Source organism: Danio rerio, chromosome 10 (genome assembly GCF_052040795.2).
Source record: "Danio rerio strain M-AB ecotype USA chromosome 10, GRCz13ab, whole genome shotgun sequence".
Classification (NCBI taxonomy): domain Eukaryota; kingdom Metazoa; phylum Chordata; class Actinopteri; order Cypriniformes; family Danionidae; genus Danio; species Danio rerio.
Genome location: NC_141030.1, coordinates 24,981,623 through 24,994,354, shown reverse-complemented (window position 1 = coordinate 24,994,354; position 12,732 = coordinate 24,981,623). Strand labels below are relative to the sequence as shown.

Sequence of the window (12,732 nt, the reverse complement as noted above, 5' to 3'; positions counted from 1 at the left end):
AGGTATTGTCCGCATTGACCAATAATGATTTGACTTTTTTTTATAGTCAAAAGTTAACCACAAAGCATATGAACAGTACTTTTACCACAACAATACACTGAGAGGCATTTAAACAACCACTAAAACTACATATGATCAACATCAATAGTCATTCTCGCCTTTATAATGAGTCACTTGAATCAGTACCCATTTTAACACCCTTTTCACTAGTTTCAGTATTACAATACTTGAACTGATTTCCTGAATTTAGAGCCTTTCTTCCTCCAGTCACAAGATCATGTGTTGCAAAAACGGATTAAATGCATCTTCAGCATAATTCCCAAGAACGCACTTAAAGTCAGATGTGGTTATAGATTGAATCACACCAGCGTGAGGAGGACGCAATCAAATGGTGTGGTTTTTACCAGTAATGACTTCAAACCCACAACAGCTTCACTAGAATTACAAGATCAAGTGTTTTCATACCTTGATAGAATTGTCTCGTAGACCGCTGATGATTTTCTCGTCATCGTACTGGAGGCAGTAAACACCTTTGCTGTTCTCCGACCTACACTGAATCCTCTGCAGGTTATGTCGACCACACCTCCAGTTTGCTTCAATGGTCTAAAAAATAAAAATAAATAAATAACTAAAAATAAAGGCAAACACTTTTTGTAACTATTTAGATCATTTTATTAACTCAGGTTTAAAATTATCAAACTGGTACTTTAGGAATGCCATGGTATATTTTAAAAGTCATTTTTACATAACTGGTACCCACAGATAGGTCAATGCTTTAAACCGCTCCCTTGTATATTTGCATGAACGCTTTTGAATACTGTCAAAAGTTTCCTTTTACAATTTGTTTTGCAGGCATGCTGCGTAAGCTCCAGAACTACAGCATCAAGAGACCAACTGTGTGCGTTTAAATAAAACAAACTGAATCAAAATTAATAAAAATAAATATTAATATTAAGCTAAATATTAAGTGCATCTGCACTGAAGTAACATTTTTCAAAGTCAAAATTAAGCACTTTAAGCACATTCCAAATGCATTTTCAAACTTTTTCAGCACTTTACAAGTGTGGCAAATTACATAATTACATACTTTAGACTACATTATATCATATGCTATTTGTTATAGCATTCTGTAATATAGTATTCTAATGGGAAAAAACAACAACACTGTAGACACTTAAATGTAGTTTCCTCACCTTGAGTGTAAAACTAAAAACATATAAAAAAAATAATAAAAATAAAAACTTGCAGTGCTACAGGCATATGCACATACTTTAATGCTAAAATATTTTATTTATATAAATAGTAGGGATGTAACGGTATTGTAAATACCGTCATACCGCAATATTAATTTTTTTCGATATTACCGAAGTCGCATGACTCGGTAAAACTATAGGTCTTCTGAGAAAATTTGCTCAGGCGAATGAAGCGAACGGGACGTAGCTGAAACTACATTTCCCATCAGCCCAGGCGTGGCCATAATCCTTTGCGGTCTGTTGTCGCTACAGATCCAGTAATGCGGAAATGGAGTGTGCTGTTAGAAGCGGAGATGAAAAAAAAGATGGAAATGATCGAACCTAAAGCGGGTGTTGTCGCCGCGCGCGTGCTGAATAGCGGTCCTGTCGCGCGCGTTCTGATCAGCTGTGTTGTGGCGCGCGTTCTGATCAGCTGTGTTGTGGCGCGCGTATTGTAAAGCGCCGAGGGGGGGTTGAGCGCGCATATTCAAGAGAGGTGTTGTCGCGCGCCTACTGAAGGGCTGGATTGGACGGAGGTTGTGTCGCGTCGCGGGGGCACTTTTGATCGTTTTGGAACGGCATTTTCTATCCAAGACTAAAAAGGGCATGTGCACTGCACAGGTTGAGCCCTACGTGTGCACGTGCCTGCAAGTTGGGGAATACGACTAATAACCAATGACTGTAAAAAATATGGACGACGCGACAGCCCTTTTTCCCATTGAACGCCTTGAGGGCAAAACGCCTGCTTGACGGGCACAAACTATCGCAAAAGACTGCTGAAATTGGAGCCAGACATGCGCAGAAGGATTGTCTGATGGAGCCAGAGGAGGAGCCGCGAAAATGAGCAGAGTCGAGCTTCCAATCAAACGGTTTATGCAAAATCAACTACGCCCCCCGAACTTCTCAGCATGCGTTTGCTGTCATATCAACACAAATGGATGTAATAACGTTAACAAATATGAGGGTTTTATATATTCAATCGCGCCAGCTCCGGGCCACAGCGCATAACTTACTCGCGGCGTCACGGGCTGATTCCGGCTCGCTCGGCCACTGCATCTGGCTCGATTGACTCGGACTGGAATCGGGCAGTGAGTCCAGGCATCCGGAGTAGGTCCAGCAGAGGTAACATTAGTCAGTCTGAGCTCTAAGAGATAAGTCTCTGGCAGGCGAGAATCTAGCCGGAACTGTGTTTTGCTATCTGGGTGGCTGGGCGTGTATCAGCAAACTAATAAAGCCCGAAAAAAGCCCTGAACTTAGCGAATAAACAGTGTTCCACCAGGATCATGTATGTCAGAAACTATAGTTTACTGCTGAACTCATTTTGTCATGGTAAAATAACACAGAAATCGAATAATAACATTTCAGTCTACTTCAGTCTCCTGCCGAAGCTCAGACGCCGCGCTTTGAGAAACTGTCAATCACAGCTGTCAATCACGATGACACGCCCAGCATTAAATTACTGCTAAAAACAAACTGTTTACAAAAATGAAGATCTGCACCTATTTCAGCACAATAACCAGTGCCTTAATCGACCAGAACTATCTTTCGGGACATTTTATTGCAAGTGTAATATTTTTTTTTATTTGGGCTCAAGTCTCCTTCATTAACACGGAGGAGGCGGGCTTTATGACTTGTACTGCAGCCAGCCCCCAGGGGGCGATCTAACGGCCGAAACCTTCACTCAAACGTAGGCTTGCGGCACACTTGCTAATAACAGTCATGGGGACTGCAGAAACACAGCACACTGTTCAGATTGATGCAGACATTGACTTGTACCGCAAAGAGATCTCTATCTCACTCATGGTTTGTCTTCTCAAGTGGGGGAAAGACAATGCACAACGTTACCCCACTGCTGTCAACCTGGGCCAAGTCATATCTCTCTTGTCCCAGAAACCTCAGTCCCAAATGAGAGGGTTTTTTTCTGTTGCAGGGGACATTGTAAATACCCAGAGATACCAGCTTTTACCAGATTATAATTATATGATAATTTTCCTTTAAACCCATCTCTATCTAAGTGAGTGAGTGATTAAATGTTGAATGTGGTGAGTTTTCAACAATACTAAATTGAAACTTTATTTTTTTTACATGGTTTAATAATTTTTTGTTATTAAAATTGAAGTTAGTGTTTCAAAGCTTACAGATAGATGGCTAATTTGTATGTCATTGACACTTTTGGCACTTTTTTGGAGTATTTTCATAAGTTTTGTTTTTTCCTGTAAATGATTCAATAAATACCGTACCGTGACATTCATACCGAGGTATTACCGAACCGTGAAATTCTGATACCGTTACATCCCTAATAAATAGCTAATCATTATTACCTTTTTAGTAAGAAATTAATATAAAAAAGCACCAATTACATTTTCAAGCCATACCAAGCATTTTATCAAAAATCTAAGCACTTTTAAAATCTTAGATTAAAATCAAAGCATTTTCAAAGATTACCAGCACCTGTAAGAACACTGAATATTATCATCACTTTTTATAAAGGAAGAGCTCCTTCATTGGTCTCTTTATGCAGCAGTTGTTTTCTGGTAGTTAAAACTCACTCATATTTTGACTCGTTTTTATTGTTTAGTGTGTGACAACTGTATTGAAATGCAGCACTAAATTTCACATTCGTCAAATTCACAAGCACAGGCACTTATATTAAATTTAAGACCAATTAGGTTCATTCTCATGCGTCTCTGCACAGAGCATCACTGAAGTTTGTTTTTGTGGATTACGCAAATATGGTGAGCTTCTGTCAATGTTCACATGCCAATGTTTATATAGCATTAAAGCCTAACTTAAATCAATTTCAATCAAGTGCAATGTACAAAACTTTCACAATGGCTTGCAAGAGTCGACATTATAAAAATCACAATATATTCCTAAAATGACAACAAAAACAAATATTTAAATAGCCCACCTCTATGTCCTGAATGATTTTTGGATAAAGAGAGCGGTAGTACGAGTTTGGAGGAACTTCTGTTGTGCGGTTCTTGAACAGGTATTTTTCCCTGTGAATGAAACACATTCCTTATAAACATGCCTTTATAATTCAAGGACAAAAACTTAAAAAAAAAAAAAAAAAAAAAAAAAAAAATTTCTACAAGACAATCTAAACGGAGGACCCCAGAATGTCTGGTCACATAATGACTCACTGAGAGATAATGATGAGGTTGTTAAAGCTTGTGTATAAATGAGCGGGTTTGAGGGATGTAAACAGTGATATCAGCATTGTGACTCACCACTGGTGTCTCTCTGATAGGCCTTTCCACAGCGGGTCTGTCCGAACCATCCTCTCAATCAGCTTCTTCCACAACATGCCTTCAGATATGACACGCTGCCATTCCTTACACACCAGCTCAGCCGAACACAACGAGCGAGCATCCAGGAACGACAAGATATTCTCCGCTATATGATCCAGACCCTGAGCTGTTACACAAATGATTGAGAGATTGTTTAAATCCAGGGAGGTAAATCTTAAAAGACAAAACTTGCAATAAAAGAGAGGATTTGAATAAACACAACCCTTTTTACCTATAGGGTTAATTTGTAAAATGTAATGGGTGAACTCTTCATCAAAAATAAGGACTTCTATGGGTTACCTGGCAGTGCCGTAATGAAATCCCTTTGGAGCATGGGTTTGAGGTAGGAGTTTATGTGGCCGTGTTGGTAATGGCACATGCGTGAGATCAGGTGTTCCACAAACTCCACCTGGTCGGCCTCAGACCATTGATCAAAGAGCTGGATGCACACGTCCTTTTCCTTCTCGTAATTTCCCTCTGACGGCCGCTTCCTAGAGCCCGTCAAGGGTCCATTACTCACCTGAGGACAGATAAAGGTAGACTGGAAGAATTGTATAGGGGAAGGAGGGAAGAAAGAACATATTGGAGGAGATTCAGAATATTGGCAATAAAAACTATTATAGCATTTCAAGGCAGATGTAGGTGCTCTGCTACTAAGAGAGACACGTTCGGCCTGTTTACAGCAGGCAAAAAAAATGCTTTGTCAATTTGAAAGGGTCTTTTTTGAGGTTTGCCAATGTACGTGCCTGAAAGATGACTGAAAATAAGGAAGGCTGCCATGTTAAAATCTGCTGACAGTATTATAATCAGGACTTTACACTTTTTACAGGTTTTCGCCTTCAAAGCAAACTTACTGTTTCAAAAGGTCTAAAGTGTCAGGCTAGCATGCTTTAATAACATAATATAATCATAAGGAGTAATAATTATTTCAGTAAGCAGATAGTAGGCAAGCTTTTAATGGCATTGAAGCATTGACATTAAAAAAAAGAATCTAGTTGAATGTGTTTTTAACTACCTATGGAAGTGGTCAAAAGTGGACAATCTGAAAACACATTAGGCCACATCTTCACCTGTATTTAACATCGCTTATTTCAACAACAAAGCATCTTAATACCAAGCTAATACAATTTCAGGCAGAACATTTCATTAAAAAAAAATGTTCTGTTAAACATTTTAGTCTAGCACTGCACGTTTGAAACAATATCTTGGTTTAATATGAAATTCATGTTGAAGAGCCGATTTTTGAAAGCAATTAATTTGATGCATTTAAACAAGGATCAGTGGCGGTTCTAGTTTAAATGGCACCCTGGGCGAAATAACCCCAAACATACCCTCTCACCATCCCCCAAGAAATAAAGACTATGTGGTTGAATTTATATAATAATATTTTAAATATATATATATATATATATATATATATATATATATATATATATATATATATATATATATAAATATATATATATATATATATATGTATACATTTGAAATAATTATTATAAACATTCAAATATATTTATTTTCAATAAAACATTATTATTTATTATTATTATTATTGTTATTATTATTATTATACAATTATTATTTTAAAAAACAGAAATCAATCCTAAATGTAACTGAAAAACAATGTAAAGACAACTGGAGTAATATTCTATACTTTTCCATGTATATTAATTTTGACAGTTCTATAGAAACTGTCAAAAATTATAAGTTTCATAGAATTATCTGTTGTCTTAGACCCGACTCATGGCCAAGAATAAAAGTTATGAAGTCTTAGTTACCTCCTTGACTCATTATTCCTCCTTTTTGCTTCATAACCATGCTTAGTCAAAGTAACATCATCATCATAATATAAACTTCAGTTTTGTCGACTTGCATGTCGATGCATATCGGCGTGCATGTGAACAACCGGGATCAGGAGCAGCACATGCGTCAATTTGTTTTCACTAGCATAGTTTTAGTTGCACATAAAGAATAACAAACCTGGATGTGCATTAGACGCCAAATGTGAATTATCCCTCATGTCTGCCTAAATTAAATTAATACACTTGCATAAAGTAAATCTTATCTCAAAGCTTTTACTGGGCCACTTTTTTTTAGCACCATCTCTCCATGCCACCCCTAGCAGGATGCTGCCCTGGGCGATCGACCATATTGCCCATGCCTAAATACGCCACTGACAAGGATATTTAAATCAAAAAGTAACAGATAAAGCATTAATAAGGTTAAAATATTTTCCACTAGTAACCAGTGTTTCCTTCTGAATGCTTTCAATGCTTTATTTTTTTAAACCAACAACAAACAAAAAACGATTTATCAAATTTTATGGAGAACAATGATTTTTAACCATAAGAAAAGAACCAAAATCACACATACAGTTGAAGTCAGAAATATTAGCCCCCTTCAAATTTTTTTCTACGCATTTAAATATTTTCCAAATGATGTTTAACAGAGCAAGGACATTTTCACAGTATGTCTGATAATATTTTTATTTCTGGAGAAAGTCTTAGTTGTTTAATTTTAGCTAGAATAAAAGCAGATTTTGAATTTTTTAAACACCATTTTGGGGACAAAATTATTAGCCCCTTTAAGCTATATTTTTTCTCAATAGCCTACAAAACAAACAATCATTATACAATAACTTGCCTAATTACCCTTACCAGTCTAGTTAACCTAATTAACCCAGTTAAGCCTTTAAATGTCACTTTAAGCTGTATAGTAGTGTCTTGAAAAATATCTAGTAAAATATTATTTACAGTCATTGTGGTAAAGATAAAATAAATCCGTTATTAGAAAGGAGTTATTAAAAATATTGCGTTTAGAAATGTGTTGAAAGAAATCTTCTCTCCATTAAACAGAAATTGGGGGAAAAAAATAAATAAGAGGTCTAATAATTCAGGGGGGCTAATAATTCTGACTTCAACTGACTTCACAACACAGGTAGTGTTAGTAGTGTACGTGTCCATATCTTTTCAGGGCCATTATAACTGCCTAAGACATTCAGAAGGAAATGCTAATCCTAAATACGGATACAATAAAGGCCTACTGAAATAGGCACACATGTTTACCATGCACATTTTAGGTGAAACAACCCCTTAGTCAACAGTAATTGAATAAGAAAAATCCTTTAAAGCCCAGGGAGAGGCAACTCAAATGACCCTTATTGTTGTATTTGTTTATTTTCTTAACAGCCTGTGACATCAAACCTGAGGCACCACTCGTCCACCTCACCTTAATCAATGTGATCTTTGGAGAGCGGTCTGCAGTCTGCGGGTCCATGACAGAGGTGTTCTGCAGACGAAGAAGAAACAAATGCAATAATTCAGAAATCAACAGTAATGTCTGTTTTAAATCAAACATGCACTGCAATATGAATTGAAAGCACTCCTAAACATAAAAGACTTTCATCATCTGCTTTCATATGTTCATAATCACACCACATTGTTTGTTGGAAAGCAGCTGAAAGGAACAAGTGCCAGCCTACGATCTGGGAGTGCTGAATAATCGGACAGACTCTCCATCAGCATGCGGCGGAGATGTGGGATGGGGCAGGGCGTGTAGGTGTTTGGGTAACGTGTCAACAGCTGTCCCACAGCCAAGGCCACCACTAGGATATGCTTACATCCCAAATACAGGCACGACCGAAATTATGCCATCCATATCTTTAAGCTCAGTATCCACGACTCAGCACCTGCGTTAATATGTAGTCACCATTAGGACACTAAAATATATTGCGATAAACGATATTACTGTCATTTTAAGACCATTTTATGCCACTCATAAAATGCCAGAAAGACAATATAATATCATCATAATACAAGTACACTCTTCCAAAGAACACATTATATTCATAAGAATATTTAGTCATTTAAAAGATTTAATAATTAGGCATTGGAATCACAATGTGAAAACCTATATTCTAAACAAACAAATAAATAAAATTAAATAAAAACAGAGGCTGCGATATTTGCTACCACATGTATTTTCAGTCATCAGGCACCCCCATGAAATATACTAAAATAATTTATGTAAATACTATAGTGTTTAACCATACTGACACTGACACCTTTAATCAAGATGTTGCAATCAGCTAAACTGTTGCTAGAATATGATTTTATATATGGGTAAAATATATAGCATCACCAAAAACGACAGAGGTCATGTCCATGTGTTGTGAGAGAAGTCCATATATTATATATATTGATTATTGTGACAGCCCTAGTCACCAATCTGATTGTGAATATCAGCCAAACTCTACTATTATGGGCAAAAGCTCACTGGACTAAATAAACTGGTGTGACATTACAGATGTAATATTTTTAAAAAACCGCTAAAAAATTGCTGCTGTTATATAAATCGTGATACTGAAGCAAGACATTGTCATTATTAAAGAGCATTGGTGAGATTTCAGCATTCAAGTTACTCAAATTCTATATTTTTATCCACTTTGCATTACTATTTAGTGTTGTTAAATCACATGTATTTTTATTATCATCATCATCATCATCATCATCAATTATTTAAAAATATAAAATATTTTTGTATAAAGTAACATCTTTGTGGGAGTAAGTTTTTGGCGATAATAAACTCAGGCAAAAACTCTGGAATAAATTAATGTTTGTTTTTCCTACTTTGTTGAATGTTTTGTAATTTTCGTTTTATATTTAATCCATTTGTTATTTTAGCAAAGTATTTACAGTGCATTCTATAGTCTTTGATTTTAGTACTTAAACTGTTGCCTTGGCAACTACATGAAATGCTTCCTAGTATTTTTTTTTTTAATATTAAAATAACAACAAAATACCCCTTTTCAAACTCCAGCAAAACCTCTCTGAGTGAAATCAAGTGAAGCAAGACTGTGTTACTTTAGTGACAATGAGAAAGTATGACTTAGTTTCAGTTAACAATTATAACCATATCTGACTAATGCCAACTCCAGGGATGACAAATCCATTTCAAGTCATCTTTCTAGGTCAGCAGAGCAGGAAGTTTCCGATTCATTAAGAGTTCTCAGCAGTCTACACACACACACACAAATATACATGGCTTGTTATCTTCGAGTAAAAGCCATTTATCTATCTTCACGATATTTATCTAGCTTCACGATTCAAGTGGACAAACTCAAGAGCATTCACTCCTACCCTTTTCACTGTATCCATGGCAACAAGAATCAAATCCACTTTGCAAAACTGATTCTATAATGTTATTGTATTGACTAGTACAGATATTAATCCAGAGACAGCTTTACTAATTAAGAGCATATTCAAAAATGTAAAACACACTATTTAAATGTATAAGATCAGAACAGGTATTTTATCTAAAGTTCAGCATAAGACTACACAGATATCACATATGGCTGATTACATGAAATGAAAAAAACTGAGTATTAAAATTTTTCTAAAATGTAGTTAGATGTGCAAATGAGACTAGAAACTATTTCATATTTATTTTGGTCTTGCCGATATACTCAACTTCTTTTAGATTAATGTTGAAGTTTTTATTGCTCATAAAATTTTGAAATCATTTCCATTATCTTATAAACATGATTTTTGGTTATGTTAAGGATCACCCTTTAAAAGATGCTGGTTTTATTATAAACTTTTTTTTTATTATTATGTAAATTTTACATTCATGAATACAAGTTTGCCAAAAGCGAACCTCTCTTCATGGTGCTAGAAAAAAAGAGATTCAAATGTACATAAAAGTGATTTCAAAGTCTAAAAATAGAAAAGCAATTAAAACAGTTACCATATGCTTCTCCTTTAACATTTTCGCATAAAATTGTTTTTATACATTATTTTATTTCTTCTTTTTTCCATTTAATCTTTCTTAAAAAAAAAATGAAGTGATTTTTTGTATAATAAAACTCTATGCTGGTTCTTGTTAATAAAGCAAAAAAGAGGAGGGGGGGGGGGAGTGCATATGAGACTAATAAAATATAAATATTCTGCATGAATTTCTGGCAAAACAATTAACACTGGATGAAGTGGATCAAAGCATAAATTCATGCTAATATTTTTTAAGCTTTTTGGGGTGGATGTTTTTGATATCGCCCCATAATTCAGAGAACAATGTGACCACACAATAAAACAATAATATATAGAATCTGACATGAATATTTGACAAAATATTAACTGTCTAATATCGGTGCGTATATTTCCCTATGCAAAAACCTTTGGTAAGAATAATAGTGTAAAATTTAGTGCATCCAAGTAATTATGAAGTGACAAATGGCTCAGAGAATGAGAGAAACTAAAATTTGAAATATGCATTACAATTGAAATGTACAAACACAAATGTATACACTGATGAAAAAAAGTGTTTGTGGATGTTTTCTTAGAATTGTCTCAAAAGTCTATGAAATAAGAAAAAAGTATTTAGCATGTAGTGTCCAGTGTTTGTAATTAGTTACTGTAATAAATGTATCTTTCAACTGAAAAAAAATCTTTACATTTTGATCATTTAATTAGTTACTTACAGTGTACTTGCCTAAGATACTGTCAATACAACAGCTCTGTATAAATCAATTTATGGAAGAACCTGAACATGCTTAATAAACTGGCAAAAATGAAATACAAAATGGCACGTTTAAAATGTCATTATTTTGAAATGTTTAGTGCGTTAATGCATATAAAGTTTACTTTTCTTTAGTTGTAAATTTTACAGCTGAAGGGACTAGCATTTAAATAAGTAAAAGTTTAATTTATATTGTCCATGTTGAGATTTAGAGATACTTTACGCAGTCAAGTAATCAAATTACTAAGTAATGATGTTACTTTCAAAGTATTTTTTATGCAATTAGGGATCAGTCAGTTGTATTTTAAAGGAACATATTTCAATATAGCAAGTGGCTCACGTTAAATTGTAATAATAAACCTTCTTAAAATTAAAAACGCTATTGTAGAACTTTCATTTAACCTAAACAAAGTTAAACTTTGTTTGATAGTGTTATTAGCTTGCAAATGCTAATGGGTTGATGTGGTTAGCCACCTAGCTGCTTGCTATAATTCTTTTTTCTCTCACCATCAACGAATGTCTGCATTTCACTACAAATATCTTTGGTTACTAAAACATAATTACTTGTTTTCAACAACTCCTCGAGCAACAAACCACAATGTTTGTATATTCGCTCATCGTTTGGAACAGAAACGTCATTAGAAATTGACAGCCCGAGCGGTTACTTCCTATTACGCAGCTGTAAACTACAGTCAAATTGAGTCGTGAGTAGTAAAAAGACACTTACTGGTATATACAAAACAGTAATTTTACGCCAAGCTAATATTTCTGCGAGTTTTTCTAACCACAACTCGTCTCGGATCCAAAAATTCGGGCTGGATTGAGTGGCGCAGAGACGCCGCAGTAGAGCTCCAGTCGCCGGCTAAAGTCGATGAGACTCAGACTCACCACGATGCCGCGGCAGTTTCCCTCTTTCCGCCTCCGCTTCTAGCTAAAAAAGCCTCAACCCCCATCGACAACAACTGCTTGCCCTATATACTCGCCTCAGCTGTTTAATCAAGAGGAACACACGGGAGAAGTGAAAGCGACCAAGGGAAGCAGCGGTACACAGTAGGGCCCTCCCTGTCAGCCGAGCCAGCCATTTCTCTCCTCACCCCTCCTTCCCCCACAACCGATCCCTACCTACTCCACAAGCTGACTACATTCAACCACGTTGCGTTTATAACCTGACGTGTGTATTTGAAATCTCTAAAGTGCTAAGAAGCTGATAGAAAATGTTGTTTAAAGAGCACCCAAACACTTACCATCTGCTCTAAGGTTTTGTCCTCCATCTCCGTCTCCATGTTTGTTCCCCGAAACTCGCAGTGAAAATGGAAACCCCGCCCTGCGACACAAACGCGTCACAAAAGAAGGCGGCGGGAGTGAGCTATGAGTCGGATCACCCGATTGGACGTCTAATAACCAAACGTGAACAAATGGGCGTTGTCCGCGTTGTGATTGGGTCATTTCTGCTGCTAAGGTACAAAGCGGGTACTGACGCGCTACGTCATAATCGAAGTGGGATATCATTTGTAAGAACATCTGTGGTTGGTCGGCAAATGACAAAAAGGGTTTTGTGCATGTTGTAAAACCAACAGGGATTGGGCGCCGTCTGGTGCTAGGGTAAAGAATAGGGTTATCCCCAATGATTCACATATATTATGAGGAATATTCTTGGACGTTTGGTGGTGACAACCGTTCCAAGCAGCCAA

The 12,732-nt window shown here is 36.1% G+C and overlaps 1 protein-coding gene across 9 annotated transcripts in view; it reads right to left on the bottom strand.

The window, feature by feature from the left end:
- Positions 1-12,362, bottom strand: part of fbxw11b (F-box and WD repeat domain containing 11b) — a 649,789-nt gene extending 637,427 nt beyond the window's left edge. The window contains exons 1-7 of one of the 9 annotated variants that reach the window (XM_087269217.1): positions 11,769-12,362; positions 8,010-8,216; positions 7,757-7,816; positions 4,826-5,066; positions 4,466-4,652; positions 4,144-4,234; positions 466-603 (exon numbers count right to left, since the gene is read on the bottom strand). In XM_087269217.1, the coding sequence (XP_087125343.1) occupies positions 466-603; positions 4,144-4,234; positions 4,466-4,652; positions 4,826-5,066; positions 7,757-7,804 (705 nt within the window). In that variant the 5' untranslated portion in view covers positions 7,805-7,816; positions 8,010-8,216; positions 11,769-12,362. 9 annotated transcript variants of the gene reach the window in all.
- Between the last annotated feature and the right edge of the window lie 370 nt (positions 12,363-12,732).